We start from the raw sequence: 13045 nt of genomic DNA, 5'->3' as shown, positions 1-13045 counted from the left end.
AAGAGAGCTCCATGTCCAGGAGGTTCTCCTGAGGGGGGGGGGGGGGGGGGGGGCGTGTTTGTCCAGGGCTGCTCGAAGAATTTCATCGTAAGGTCTCCGGGGGCACAGCGGGCATAGGCTCGAGGCATAGGCGCCAAAGAGGCGTGGCGAGGCCGCGTGGCAGTCGGGCGGGCGGGGTGGGCGCAAGGGGTCGGCCGCTGCGCGATGGGGCTACTCGGCGGGCGGCGGGTGGCACGGCCGCCTCCTCGGCGCTGAAGGGGGAGGCGGCGAGGAACGGATTCGCGCCGGACGGCTCCGGCGACGCCATCTCGGCCTGCACGTCCCCGGCCGAGAGGCGGTAGGACCCCTGGGCGGCCGCCTTTGGGCGCGGCGAGAAGCCGTGCGTGGGGCCGCCGGCGCCGTGCATCGATGCCTCGTGCGAGCTGGACTGCGGCGAGGAGGGCTCCTCCCAGCTGCCGCCGCGGATGCGGAGGACGAGGACAGTGCAGCTCCTGTGAGCGCCGTGGCGGGGGAGGGTGAGAGCTGGCCCATCGAGGGCGGGGCGGGAGGGCTGGGGAAGGGTGGGGCAGGGGTTCGCGTCTCCCTGCGAGAAGGTCGACGCAGCGCTGCTCGAAGGGGCGGTGCTCCCAGGTGTCGAAGTAGGTGCCCCGGCCGGCCGGCGCGTCGTACGCTCGCACGGTGACGCCGAGCAGGTCGTCCTCGCGCACCCACTGCCGCACGTGGCCCTGCTCGTTGTAGGCTTGCAAAAAGGGCTGGATGAGGGAGGCGCGCACCTGCGGGGGCACGTGCGGGGCGGTGGACATTGCTGCAGATGCCGTGCGCAGGTGCCGTGCAATGGGGCCGCACGGAGGCGCCGGGGGCGGGGGGCCGCTGGGGAGAGGGGGCGCGGCGGGGCGCGCCGTCTTCTTGAGCCATCCGGGGCCAACCTTTGCGGCGAGGGGCTCCCCCTCGGGTCCGTGGATGAGGAAGACGGCGCCCTTGCGCGACAAGATCAGGCTCTTTGCCGCAGCCTCACGCGCAGAGCGCATCACTTGGAGCTCCTCTTCGGAGCGGAGAGTCACGGTGACCCGGAACTTGTCCCCTTCGACGAGCGTGCCGCCCTCGCTCTCCGCCTTTGCCTTGAGCAACTTGCGCACCGACAGCCGATAGATGGCCCACGCGTGCAGCTGCTCGTCATCCACGCCGACGCCAACCACGTGGCAGATCTTGAACCGGCACGCGTTGCGATCCTGCTTGCCTACGGCGAGGCGGCGAGTGCACGGCGTCGCGTCCCGCGCCCAATGCGCCGTGGCAGCCGCGGGGTGCAGGCTCACCAAGCTCCGAGAGGAGAGGGCCGATCAGCGCCTTTGAGAGGGGCTTGGCGAGCATCGTCTTGGTGAGCGTGGTGGCGTAGGCCCTCTCCTCGCCTCCCTGCTGCTCGCGCACCACCACCTCAAAGTCGACGGAGCCACCCACCAGGGCGTCGCCATCGTGCGAGATGCTGCTCGACGACAGCTTTTTGGCGAGGCCTCCGATCCCGCCCTTTGCCAGGACATTGGAGGGCAAGGATGGCATGGAGGGCGACTTCATCCCTTTGAAAGACGGCATCGACGGCATCGACGGCATCGACGGCGACTTGATCGAGAGCGTGGGCATGTTGAGTGACGACCTGCCTCGGCTGATGGCCGTCGGGGTTGTAGACCGAACCAAAGCAAGCCCGCAGCTCTCCTCGTGTCCCCCTCGGGTACCCCTGGGATACCTCGCGAACGAAAAAGTATTTTCTCGGCGTGTGGGGGCGCGGAGGGCTTGTTGGCGAGCCAAATTGGAATTTAGGAGGCGCTGCGCTAGGCGCCTGGCTGCGACAGAAGACAGGCGGCTGGAAAAAGAAAGGCTCTCAAGATCGACCGAGACACAGATTCAGCTCCTGATCAGAATGGGCACAGAAAGACAGACCGACTCATACTCTCAAGACTTCAACGGGGACCGACACGCAAGCTTCCACTTCGTCCACTAACTTGGCTACCCTTCTCTCGTCGTATCTCCCCTCCCAAGGGGGCCACCTCGGCGACACAAGTCCGCAACTGGTACACCGCGACTGTGAAGAGGGTCGCTCGTCCAATGCGAGCCAGTTCGCTCGCGACGCCGCCGCCGCCGCCGCCGCCGGAACGACCGCGGCGGCCGGTCGAGCGGCCGCCCCGGCCAGCGGCCGTATCGAGCCTGCCCGCCCGTCGCGAAGGTACGGACCTCACGCGCCCCACCGGCCGCCCGCGCCGCCGCGCCCTCGTCCCTCTCTCAAGCCCAGCGCCACGCCGCTACGACTCAACACACACACACACACACACACACACACACACACACACACACACACACACACACACACACACACACACACACACACACACACACACACACACACACACACACACACACACCATCGCGACGACTCCCGTGCTCGCTCCTGGCGCAGGCGATCGACTCCTGACACCCATCGAGCGGATGGGCGCGTCCCCCACCGGTACTCTCGACCGACTTTTGAGACGGCCGCGACGGGCGAGCGATGTCGAGGGGGCTGTGGCAGTGAGAGAGGGCGCGCAGGAGGAGCTCCGTGGGGAGGTCGAGGAGGCGAGTGGGCGGCGGCGTGTCTGGCGAGGGCGCGGCGGTGGCGGCGGGGGCGAGGCGGCGCGAGCGGCGGCGGCGAGAGGACCGAGGTGGACATATGCACACATGTCACATGCACATGCACATGCACATGCACATGTTGTGCATGACATGTGCATGCATATCGCGGTCAAAAGAATTCGTCGAATCCCGTTATGGCCGTGCGACCCCCGCAACCCCAGGGCGCGGTTACACCGCCGAGAAAAGTCGACTGCACTACTCCAAGACCAAGTGCTCCAACCTCCAAGGGGTTTTCTGTACTCGAGTACCACGGAAACACATCTCCCGACAAAAGTCAAAACGATGCTGTCACGCAAACGCGGCCACGCTCGGTCGCGTCCGGTGGGGGCGGCGCTTCCGCAGTCGCGTCAGCGGACTCCGCCACGCCTCCAGCTTCGCCTCGACCCACCGCTGCCGCTCCCGGAAGCGGCTCTCCGCCAGCGCGTACTGCTCGTTGCGCAGCACCGACGTGGCCGCCTCCCAGCTCCACCGCCTCGCCTGGTGGCAAGTGCCGGGTGGCGGTCAAGCCACGCGGAGCCCGTCTCCTCGCGACGGAGGGTCTCACGCCGCGCTGCCGCGCCTCGGCGCACGCCGCTCGGCCCATCTCCCACCGCAGCCGCGGATCGTCGATCTGCGGGACACGGGGGCAGATTTGTGAAGTGGACTTGTGAAGTCGAGATCGTAGTAGCCGATCAGAGGCCTCTCACACACAGCCGAATGCGGCCGAATGCGGCGGAAGACGTGCTCCTCTCGAGCGCTGGTGGGAGTACAGGGAAGACGGGGTTCAGCTTCTAGGCTCCCCGGCCAGCCGCCCAACCTTCGCCGCCAGGTCGGCCCCGTCGCCCGGCGTGAAGAGCAGACCCGTCTCGCCTATTCACAGCTGTACTGTTCACAGCTGTACTCTTCACAGCTCGGCGTGAAAAGCAGCCCCGTCTCGCCTATTCACCGCTGTACTGTTCACAGCTGTACTCTTCACAGTTCGGCGTGAAGAGCAGCCCCGTCTCGCCTATTCACAGCTGTACTGTTCACAGCTGTACTCTTCACAGCTGAGCGTGAACAGCAGCCCCGTCTCGCCGTCCGCCACCAGGCTCGACAGCCCGCCTGCCCACAGCTTGCGTGTGTGCGCGGCCCGCGTCTCCTTTTTTGTCACGGCCGCCACCAGAACAGACAGCCCGCCATGCGTCGGCGGCTAATCTCGGCGCATCTCGGCGCACCTCGGCTAATCTCGGCTAATCTCGGCTCAATCTCGGCTAATCTCAGCCCGCCCGCGTCGGCGGCGACGGCGGGCACGCCCGAAGCCATCGCCTCGAGCACGACGAAACCCAGCGTCTCCGAGTCGGAGGGCATCACCTGCGCCCAACCACCAGGACGCCTCACCGCAATCGTGTCACGCGGCTGTCGCCCGGCGACTCGGCGGGCACTCACAAAGACGTCCGCCGCCGCGTACGCGCGCGAGAGGTCCTCGCCCTGCAGAACGCCTAGTAAAAGTGAAATCGCCGATGCGCGGGGATTTCTTTTTTACGAGAGGTCCTCGCCCCCGCAGAACGCCGGCAAACACCGCCGCCGCACCGGCAAACTCGCGGCGCAAACTCGCCTCCGGGCAGACCAGTCAGAGGGAGGTGTTGACCGTTGGTGAGGGACGGTGTGAGAGCAGAGCTGTGAACAGTACAGCGGTGAAGAGTGCAGCTGTGAATAGGACGGTGTGAGAGCAGAGCTGTGAACAGTACAGCGGTGAAGAGTGCAGCTGTGAATAGGACGGTGTGAGAGCAGAGCTGTGAACAGTACAGCTGTGAAGAGTGCAGCTGTGAATAGGACGGTGTGAGAGCAGAGCTGTGAACAGTACAGCGGTGAAGAGTGCAGCTGTGAATAGGACGGTGTGAACTCGCCTCCGCTGGCCCCCCGCCAACGATCGCCAAAGTCGCGTCCGGCCTATTCACAGCTGCACTCTTCACAGCTGCACTATTCACAGTTCTGCTATCGCCAAAGTCGCGTCCGGCCTCGCGTCCAGCACCGCCCGCAGCAGCTCGACGCGCCTGTGACCGAGTCACCACCTTCGCTGGCCAAAGAGCCGAGACAGCCTGGCCGCAGCAGCTCGACGCGCTTCTCCGCGCCGAGCCGCCCGACGTACAGCAGCAGCGGCCTAAAAAAGAAATCGCCCAGGTGCGGGATTTCTTTTTTACGAGCCGCCCGACGTACAGCAGCAGCGGCCTACGCGATCTCGGCCATTTCTCGGAGGGCGGCGGCGGGAGACGCGGCACGAGTCCAGCGACAGCAGCGGCGGCCGGTGCGGCTGCCCGCCCGTCAGCGCGTGCCGGGCGTGGGCGTTGGAGACGTTGAAGGCGGGCGAGAAAGTGAGCGTGTCGACGCCCTTGCGCCACACCTCGACGCGCCTGCAGCCGAGCGCCTCCCCTACCCCCCAAGGTACCCGAACCCACCCTCCCCTACCCCACGGTACCCGAACCCACCCTCGACGCGCCTGCAGCCGAGCGCGCGCAGCTGCTGCTGCAGCTGCGGGCTCGTGGCGAGCGTGAGGTCGGCGCAGTTGAGCAGCCGGGGCAGCAGCGCGTCTGCCAGCTTCACCGCGAGCCAGCGCAAGCCTGTGGGTCCGGGCCTTGGTAACATACACAGGCGAGGCGAGGCGAGGCGAGGCGAGGCGAGGCGAGGCGAGGCGAGGAGAGGAGAGGAGAGGCGAGGCGAGGCGAGGAGAGGCGAGGAGAGGAGAGGAGAGGAGAGGAGAGCAGAGGAGAGCAGAGGAGAGCAGGGGAGAGGAGAGGAGAGCAGAGCAGAGCAGAGGCGAGGCGAGGCGGCGCCGGGGGTGGTGACGTAGCGCGCGGCGTAGACGGAGAGGTGTGTGTGGTACGAGACGACGAGAGGGACGGAGAGGAGGCGAGAGTACCTGCACTCGCGGGTGCGGGTGCGTGTGTGAAGAGTCGCCGTTCACACAGAGAGAGGCGCGCGACGGGAGGCGCGCGCACAAGATGGCGGGCAGGGCGAGGACGCCGGGGGCAGAGACGTGGAGGAGGCTTGGCCTATTCACAGCTGTACTGTTCACAGCTATACTATTCACAGGCAGAGACGTGGAGGAGGCTTGGCCTATTCACAGCTGTACTGTTCACAGCTATACTATTCACAGGGCAGAGACGTGGAGGAGGCTTGGCCGGAAGGAGCGGAGGGCGCGGAGGGCGACGCGGCGGCAGTCGAGCGAGAGCTGGACCTGACGAGGTGTGAGGAGCGTCTGCTCACGCCTCCAGGAGCAGTTCGGTGCGCTGGACACGAGGGGAGGGGGAGGGTTGAAGGCTGGGGCGAGGGCGAGGGTGAGGGTGAGGGTGTGAGGGAGAGGGAGAGGGTGAGGGTGAGGGTGAGGGTGAGGGTGAGGGTGAGGGTGAGGGTGAGGGTGAGGGTGAGGGTCAGCGGCGGTGGCGCGAGTGCAGTGTCGCCTGCTTGTAGAAAAGAAGGCGGAAGCCGGGCAGGTAGGTGATCGGTACGCCGAGGAAAGAGCGCGGCCGCTCCGGTGTGTCGTCCGGCGTGATCACAGTCACCTATTCCAGGCGAGGTGGAGGCGGTTCGGTGTGGTCGGGCGACAGCGCACCACCAGCCTGTGCACCTCGTCGCCAGCAGCGACCAGGAAGCGGAGCATCTCCTTGAAGCGATTGGAGTAGCCGCTGATGTGCGTGAATGGTGTGGGCTCCACGAGCAGCGCAACTCGGCGGGGCGGGTAGAGGTTGAGACGCGGCACTTGTGGTGGCTCGAGCGGCGTCGCCAGGTGCAGGAGCGCCACGAACAGCATAGAGCCGACCGCGCCCCAGGTGCGTGGTCGGGGGTTCGTGTTATGTGAGGAGTCGGTCAGCGTCCGCGAGGACGGACGGAGGCGACGCCGCGCAACACCATCCCCGCCGGGATGGCTTCCTCCGCGTCATCGTCGTCGTCGCCGCCGACAGCATCGCCGTCGTCGCCCACACCACCCGCCGCCGCGACTCGTCGTCCCCTCGACGCGACGCTTTGCACCGTGCTGCTTGGCACGCGCGACGAGGGCAGCCCGCTCTGCAAGCTCGCGGGCCACGTGGACGTGCTCGAGGCCATCTGGGTGCTCGTGGAGCGCGAGCGGGCGCTCGACGCGCTTCGCGCGGACAAGGAATGCGTTGCATTCGCGCACGTGGACGACGTCAGCTTCCCGACGCCCAAAGGCCGCAACGTGAACATGATGCCCTTTCGTCTCGACGACCTCTCGACTCTGCCCGCCGACTTGCAAAAGGACTATGGCTACATGATCAAAGTCTGCCGCAACAACCTGAGAGGCTGCAGGGATGAGCAACGGAAGCCAAAGTACAGCGTTGGGCAGGCGAAAGCTCAGGCCACGCCAATGCCAGAGGACATGCGCATCGCCTACCTGACGGTGCAGGAGAGCGTCGTCAACGAGGGCGAGTCGCAGCGCCGCTCGGGCCTTCACACTGAGGGATTCGCGTACCTGCCGTTCGAGGCTGGCAAGCAAGAATGCGTGCGCGAACGGGTCTGGGAGCCTTGGGGCTACGGAGACGCGCTGCATGGCGAGTTCACCGGAGGCATATTCATGGCGTCGGATGTGGACGACTCTACGCACGTCTACAATTGCCGCGTCCCCGAGATCCTCGTGGGCGCGGGTGGCGATGTTGAGCACCTGCGGCCCATTCTGAACGAGATTATGCCGTTGTCCGCCAAAGCGCGCTATGAGGATGGCGCAGGCGACACCATCGGCTCGGCGCACCTGATTGAAGGCGGCGTGCAACGCGTTCTTTGGCCGATCAGCCTGCAGGCCGAGCAGCTCTTCTGGATGACCGACCACACGCCGCACGAGTCGCGGCCGCTCGAGAAGGGACAGCACCGATGCTACTTCCGGCTTGTCACCGGGCGCGTCGGCGCATGGTTCGCCGCGCACTCGACGCCCAATCCGCTCGGCACGCAGCCGAATGCGCGCATCATCACGCACGACAAGTTCACCGGCAAGCCGCCTCCCGCCAAGGGAGACTTCAAGGAGGAAGCGTCGGCGGCAGCAGCAGCACCACCAGCACCAGCACCAGCAAATGATGCGACCGAGGACTCCGAATTGACGCGCCTTGAACGCCTTGAACTGAATTGAGGTACTGTGGAGAGAGGTGTTTTGCTAGTGTGAGTGCGCCGCTTTTACAGGCACATCATGCCCCGTTTCATAAGTGTATAAGTTTCATCGAAAGTTGTTTTCAGGACCCGACCAAGTTCTCGACGGACGAGGAGGAGGTCGAGCAGGAGCTGCTGCGGATGGGCGTCGGCTGGGGCAAGGGCTCGTTCGAGGAGGAGCGGTACCTGGAGGCGAACTGGGACCCGTCGCCGCACAAGAACCCGCCCGCGTACCTGAAGGCGATCAAGCCGATCACGCGCGAGCCGTGGACCATATCGACCAGCAGGTCTACAACGCGACCTTCGACACGTCTGTCAAGGACCAGGCCAACCGCGCGGGCGACTTTGAGGACACGGACGTGCTCGAGAACGAGACCGCGGTGCAGCTCGACAACGGCGGAGAGGCGCGCTTCAAGAAGGGCGCGTTCAACGCGTACAAGAACGAGCGCAACCGCAAGCTCCACGCCGACCCGTGGGACTCGTCGACGCGTACATGGTGAGAGAGAGAGAGAGAGAGAGCGAGGCAGGAGCTATCTCCCGTCGAGTCTGTGCCCTCTCGGTCTGCTGCATTGCTGCGTCGCCGCTTGTTTGTGAGAGTCTATTAGGAACAGAGAATGATGACGCGCGAGGAGCGCCGGTTTCTTCCCTCCGAGGTAGAGCGTCCTGGCCTTCCTCTCCACTCGGATGTCCGTCTCCTGGTTCGCCCTTCTTCGAACGTGTGTTCTGTCATGTTGGGTCCGCTCGTGCACACCCCGTTTGCCTCCCTGCTGTATTCAATGAATCGATCGAGCACGTCGCTCCACGACGGAGCATTACTCTTTCCATTGCACGTCTCTAGTGCTCTGTCCGCTTGCGCTCTGCCTCCGGCCCCGAACTACCTAGTCTTCTGCGGTGTTCTAGCCGCTCTCGGAAGGACGCCGCTTGCCGTCTCACGCCTTGCGCGTGCATTAGCTCCCGCTCCCATGTGTTAGCGAGATTACCGACAAATCCTACGCTCTCCATCTTATCGTGCCACACCCAACTGTCGCTCCGCTCGCCTTCCCATTCGCAGAGGTACTCCCATCCGTGTTCGTCCTCCCCCATGCCTCCCCCATAGCAGGTCGGCGCCTTCCTTGCCGCCTTCACCTTCAGCACCCTATCGGGCGCCCTCCGTCCCATCTTCTGTCCGTGTGCGCGCTCTTCTATAACCGCCCACTTCCAGTATTGTCGCAGCTGTGCCCACTCTGGTCGCTCCAGCTGCTCCGCCAGCCTCTTGTATTCGCTATGTTCCGTCGTGCTGTCTTTGAGGCCATAGACTCGCTTCACTTGCGGCCACGTCAACACTTCCCCGGTGCCCCATACCCCCATTCTGACACGTCCGACCATGTCGCTATCCCGTGCTTGGCTAGGTTACGTGCAAAGTCACACGCGAGGCCTTGGTTATTGGTAATATCCCCTTTGCAGCCAAGCCTACCTCGTACGTAAGCTTGTCTGTCGTCCTCCACACCGCCGTGGCGTGGCAGACGGTGAACGAGCTAGCGTGCGGGGAGAGCGGCATTGTGCATGGTGCGGAGTGCATTGCCGTTCTTAACGGAGTCGCTTAGGCGGCTCCGGTGGTGAGCCGGTGTGTGTGCCAGTCCGCGCCAGTCCGCGCCCTTGTCGTGCCAGTGTGCTGTGAGAGAGGCTTGGATTTTCAAGAATTCTTTTCCACCAGAGACGCTGATGCGCTCTTCGTCAAAGACGCACGCCAATGGAAGACACTCGTGTTTGCTGGGGCGCTGAGCTCTCGGGGACGCGGTCGCGCTGCGCAGCGCCGGTCACCTCGGCGGTGGACGCCTCGACGCCCCACGCTGCGTCTCAAGTAGCGGGGCATCTTGCGAGCAAGGCAACAGCGCTCCCATGCGGTCGCTGCATACCCACTCCACGCCTCGCCTCAGCCGTCTCTTTTTCTCTTTAGATGTGCAGCCGCTGCCGAGCTGAGCTCGCTATCCCGTGCGACCGCGTCCGAATGCTGAACCAAGACACGGCGGACAGCCTGCGCATGGTCAAGACGAGCGGCGTGTGGAGCGTGTGCGAGGGCGCGTTTCATGGCAAGGCCTTTCGCCTCGCCAACAACACCAAGCGGTCCAACATGAAAAAACACGTCGGAGCGCCAATGGCGATCCTGGCACTGGCGCCGCCGCCGCCGCCGCCCGCCGCCGATGCCGCCGATGCCGCCGATGCCGCCGATGCCGCCGCCGCCGAACCAACTGCTCGCAAGCGAGAGCGGGAGGGGCAAGAGGAGGTACTCGTGGACCTACAGCTCTTGAGCCAACTCGTCGAGGAGGGCGAGCAGAGCTCCGCCGTTTTTGCGGGCGTCGGCCCGCCTCTGCCGCATTCCGCAGCTGCGGAGGCGGATCCGGCGGCGGCGGCGGCGGATCCGGCGGCGTTGATTGGGCCAACGGGTTCGGGGGTGGGCTCGGCGTTCGCGGATAGCATGGGGCCAGTTCTCGCGCCGAGAGTGGCTGCACTGGACAGTCGCGCTCCTCTGCAAGTAGGCGCCGCGCTATGTCTCTCGGTTCGTCTGCCGCTTCGTCGGGTGCGGCAAGGACTACGCGTCGACCGATAGCGTGCGTTCCCATTGCAGGTACAGCGGTGTGGCGCCCGCATTTCACCCCCCCCCCCCCCACACACACCCTCCCCCAACCCACGCAGGAAGGAGCACCCGGCCTGGCTGAACAGCCTTCCTGCCCGCAAGCCGTCCCTCCTCTGCGAGCAAAAGCAGGTCGAGATCGCGCCCTCCGTCTCGACCTCGCCGGTCCCAGACGAGTATCTGCACGAGGGCGAGGGCGGCGCACTCTTCGTCAAGTTTAAGGTCTCCAACCGCACCCTCGTGCCCCTCATGCGGAGTGAGGGCGTGGCACGGCTCGCCTCGAGCACGGAGACGGCGCCGATGAACACGCCGGGCGAGCTGCAGGCTGGCTCCCCGCTGCCCTTGCCGCTCCTCGAGCACCGTCAAGAGCAGGCCGGCGGCGGAGGTGATTTCGAGGGCGCGGCGCCTCACGTACATCTAGCGCAAGTCGCCGTGGACGTCTTCTCTGGCGACGAATTGATGGCGCTGATGAGCGACCCCTCCGCCTCCGTGCCGCCCTCGCCACCGGCCACGCCGGCGCCGCTGCTCTTCGCGGCGCACCAGGGCGTGATAGCACCGATCCAGGTCACGCTCGCCGTCGTGGTGGTGTGCGTCGCCTTCCTGGCCGAGCTCTACACCGTCCCGCTCATCCTGTTCGCGGCCGCGGGGCTGGCCGTGATTGACGTCGCCTACATGGCACAAGCCTCGCCTCGCATTGTCGCGCGCGCGGTGATGCTGCTGGTCGTGAGTGCCCCGACGCTGCGTGTCGTCGACGTCCTCGTCCGCTCGCCGGCAGCGCTGATTGATGAGCTCGACAAGCTGGAGGACGCAAGGCTTGGCATGGTCGCGCTCTTTGTAGCGGGCGGCGCCACCTTCGGAGCCTTCTCGCCCTCCACTCTCTCTTGCAAATGTAAGCTACGCGCAGCGGCCTACTCTGTCTGCGCAGCTACGTGCGGCGACTCGATCTTCCGCGTCCGAATGGGCGACGAGCGGATGCCTGCCTTTGCGATTCTTAACGGCGCCCTTCCCTTCTTTGCGGCCGTCCTCATTGCCCACGTAGCCTCTCGGCAGCTTTATCAGACACGACTCCCCGCGCTCTGACGCTATAGCTTGCACTCATGTCATCCGGCGGGGCTGAAATCAGAGTATGCTAGGACAAAGCATGTAGCATGTGCATGTGCATGTGCATGTATGTGCATGCACACACGTTGTGAGCATAATGGGCGGGATCCGGGATGGTGGCCAACAAACACTGCGACCCCTCACTGTGTCCCGCTGACGGGAACTGATTTCTTTGTCTTCCCACGCACAACATCGAATGGTCGGGTAGTACATGTACGGCTTCAGGGCTAGAGCTGTCTATAATATAGGCTCATAGATGGATGGCGAGTGCGCTGCGATAGAGGCGGCTGGAAAAAGAAAGGCTCACAGAGATCGACAGAGACACAGAGCTCCTGGGATCAGAACGGGCGCACAGAAAGACAGACCGACTCATACAACTCTCAAGACTTCAACGAGGACCGACACGCAAGCTTCCACTTCGTCCACTAACTTGGCTACCCCTCTCTCGTCGTATCTCCCCTCCCAGGGGACCACCTCGGCGACACAAGTCCGCAACTGGTACACCGCGCCTCGGCGCTCGCTCGAGTTGCCAGCCGCCGTCGTGGCTATCCACGCACTCTGCTGCGGCCGGCGACCAGCGCAAAGCATCGTCACGCCGTATGCCGCGAGGGAGGGCGCGCGGCGGAGGAGACGAGCAGGAAGTCGCCTTCGCTGTGGTTCGAGAGCAGCATCGGCACCGGCCGCCGTGCCGGCCACTCCTCCCACGCGTCGTCCGCCGCCACCGTCTTTGCGACGCCGGTGGCGGCGCACTTTGTGACGTTGGTCACGAGGCCGCGCCGGCCGAGCGAAGCCACGTTGTGCACCGCGCCGACGGTGGAGCCGACGGCGCACAAGGCCGAGGAGGTGACCCGTCCGGCGTCCTCTCCGAACCGGTGGCTGACAGCGCCAGAGGCGACAGCCGCCGTCGACGAGCAGACCTGCACAGTCGGGCTCGCGGCGCCTCAAGCGCGGCTGCTATCTCGTCCTACCATCGGGGGGGGTGAGGCGGACCTGCGAGCCCGACTGGCCGAGCGCGTCAAACACCTCGCGCGTGGCTGCGACAGAGGCGCCCCCTGCAGGGGCGGCATGCGACGGCTCAGGCAGCGTGGGCAGGAGGGCGATGGGGCAGGGGGCGGGCCGGAAGGGGGTGGGGACGGCGGTGAGGGGGGAAAGGAAGGGGAAGCGCGCGCCGATGGCGCGGATCGCCGCGCCCAGTCGCGTCTGCGTGCCCTCAAAGTTGTGGCCGAGCCGTTCGGCGGCGGCGGCCCCTGCGCGCGAGGCTGCGACGCCGACGCCGAGCGAGACGTTGGCGGTGATTCCCTGAGGAGAGGGGGGGGGTGGGGGGGGGGGAGGGCGCCGCTCGTTGGGGTTGGAAGAGGGAGGGGTGGGGAGCGCGGGGGTGGGAAGGGGTGGGAAGGGGTGGGAAGGGGTGGGAGGGTGAGGGGTTGGCGGTGGAGGGTTGGGATCGGGGGAGGGGGGGGGGGGGTGCCCACGGTGAGAAAAGGGCGCGCGCAATCTGGAGGGGCCCTCGGGTCTTCACCGCCCGGGGGACCGTCGAGACCCCCTTGATGGCCGCCTCGAGGGAGC

At 65.7% G+C, this 13045-nt stretch overlaps 5 protein-coding genes across 5 annotated transcripts in view; 2 read left to right on the top strand and 3 right to left on the bottom strand.

Moving 5' to 3' along the window:
- Window positions 1–1626, bottom strand: part of EMIHUDRAFT_440402 (hypothetical protein) — a 2248-nt gene extending 622 nt beyond the window's left edge. Inside the window, exons 1-4 of the mRNA XM_005789798.1 lie at window positions 1314–1626; window positions 900–1237; window positions 600–773; window positions 236–550 (exon numbers count right to left, since the gene is read on the bottom strand). Coding sequence (XP_005789855.1) covers window positions 236–550; window positions 600–773; window positions 900–1237; window positions 1314–1605 — 1119 coding nt within the window. The 5' untranslated portion in view covers window positions 1606–1626. The remainder of the gene's footprint in view (window positions 1–235; window positions 551–599; window positions 774–899; window positions 1238–1313) is intronic.
- A 1320-nt stretch (window positions 1627–2946) lies between these two features.
- On the bottom strand, window positions 2947–6424 carry EMIHUDRAFT_225608 (hypothetical protein; the record flags this gene model as incomplete). Its single annotated transcript, XM_005789797.1, has 9 exons — window positions 2947–3135; window positions 3203–3268; window positions 3455–3507; window positions 3682–3775; window positions 4015–4115; window positions 4689–4777; window positions 4896–5027; window positions 5099–5234; window positions 6220–6424. The coding sequence occupies 9 exons, from the start codon at window positions 6422–6424 to the stop codon at window positions 2947–2949; spliced, it is 1065 nt and encodes a 354-aa protein (XP_005789854.1).
- A 414-nt stretch (window positions 6425–6838) lies between these two features.
- Window positions 6839–9350, top strand: EMIHUDRAFT_225607 (hypothetical protein; the record flags this gene model as incomplete). The annotated part of the gene is made up of 5 exons (XM_005789796.1): window positions 6839–7536; window positions 7833–7914; window positions 8055–8248; window positions 8739–8820; window positions 9156–9350. 5 exons carry the CDS (start codon window positions 6839–6841, stop codon window positions 9348–9350), a joined length of 1251 nt encoding a protein of 416 aa, XP_005789853.1.
- Window positions 9351–11128: 1778 nt separating this feature from the next.
- Window positions 11129–11739, top strand: EMIHUDRAFT_362151 (hypothetical protein; the record flags this gene model as incomplete). Its single annotated transcript, XM_005789795.1, has 1 exon — window positions 11129–11739. A coding segment is annotated over one exon (240 nt), but the record flags the coding sequence as incomplete, so codon positions are not given.
- An 874-nt stretch (window positions 11740–12613) lies between these two features.
- Window positions 12614–13045, bottom strand: part of EMIHUDRAFT_440398 (hypothetical protein) — a gene marked incomplete at its 3' end in the record, with an annotated part of 2245 nt that continues 1813 nt past the window's right edge. Inside the window, exons 4-5 of the mRNA XM_005789794.1 lie at window positions 12999–13034; window positions 12614–12778 (exon numbers count right to left, since the gene is read on the bottom strand). Coding sequence (XP_005789851.1) covers window positions 12614–12778; window positions 12999–13034 — 201 coding nt within the window. The remainder of the gene's footprint in view (window positions 12779–12998; window positions 13035–13045) is intronic.

The sequence above is a fragment of the Emiliania huxleyi genome (assembly GCF_000372725.1).
Source record: "Emiliania huxleyi CCMP1516 chromosome Unknown EMIHUscaffold_125, whole genome shotgun sequence".
Taxonomy (NCBI): Eukaryota; Haptophyta; order Isochrysidales; family Noelaerhabdaceae; genus Emiliania; species Emiliania huxleyi.
The sequence above is the reverse complement of the archived record's forward strand: the minus strand, read 5'-3'. Positions and strand labels throughout refer to the sequence as shown.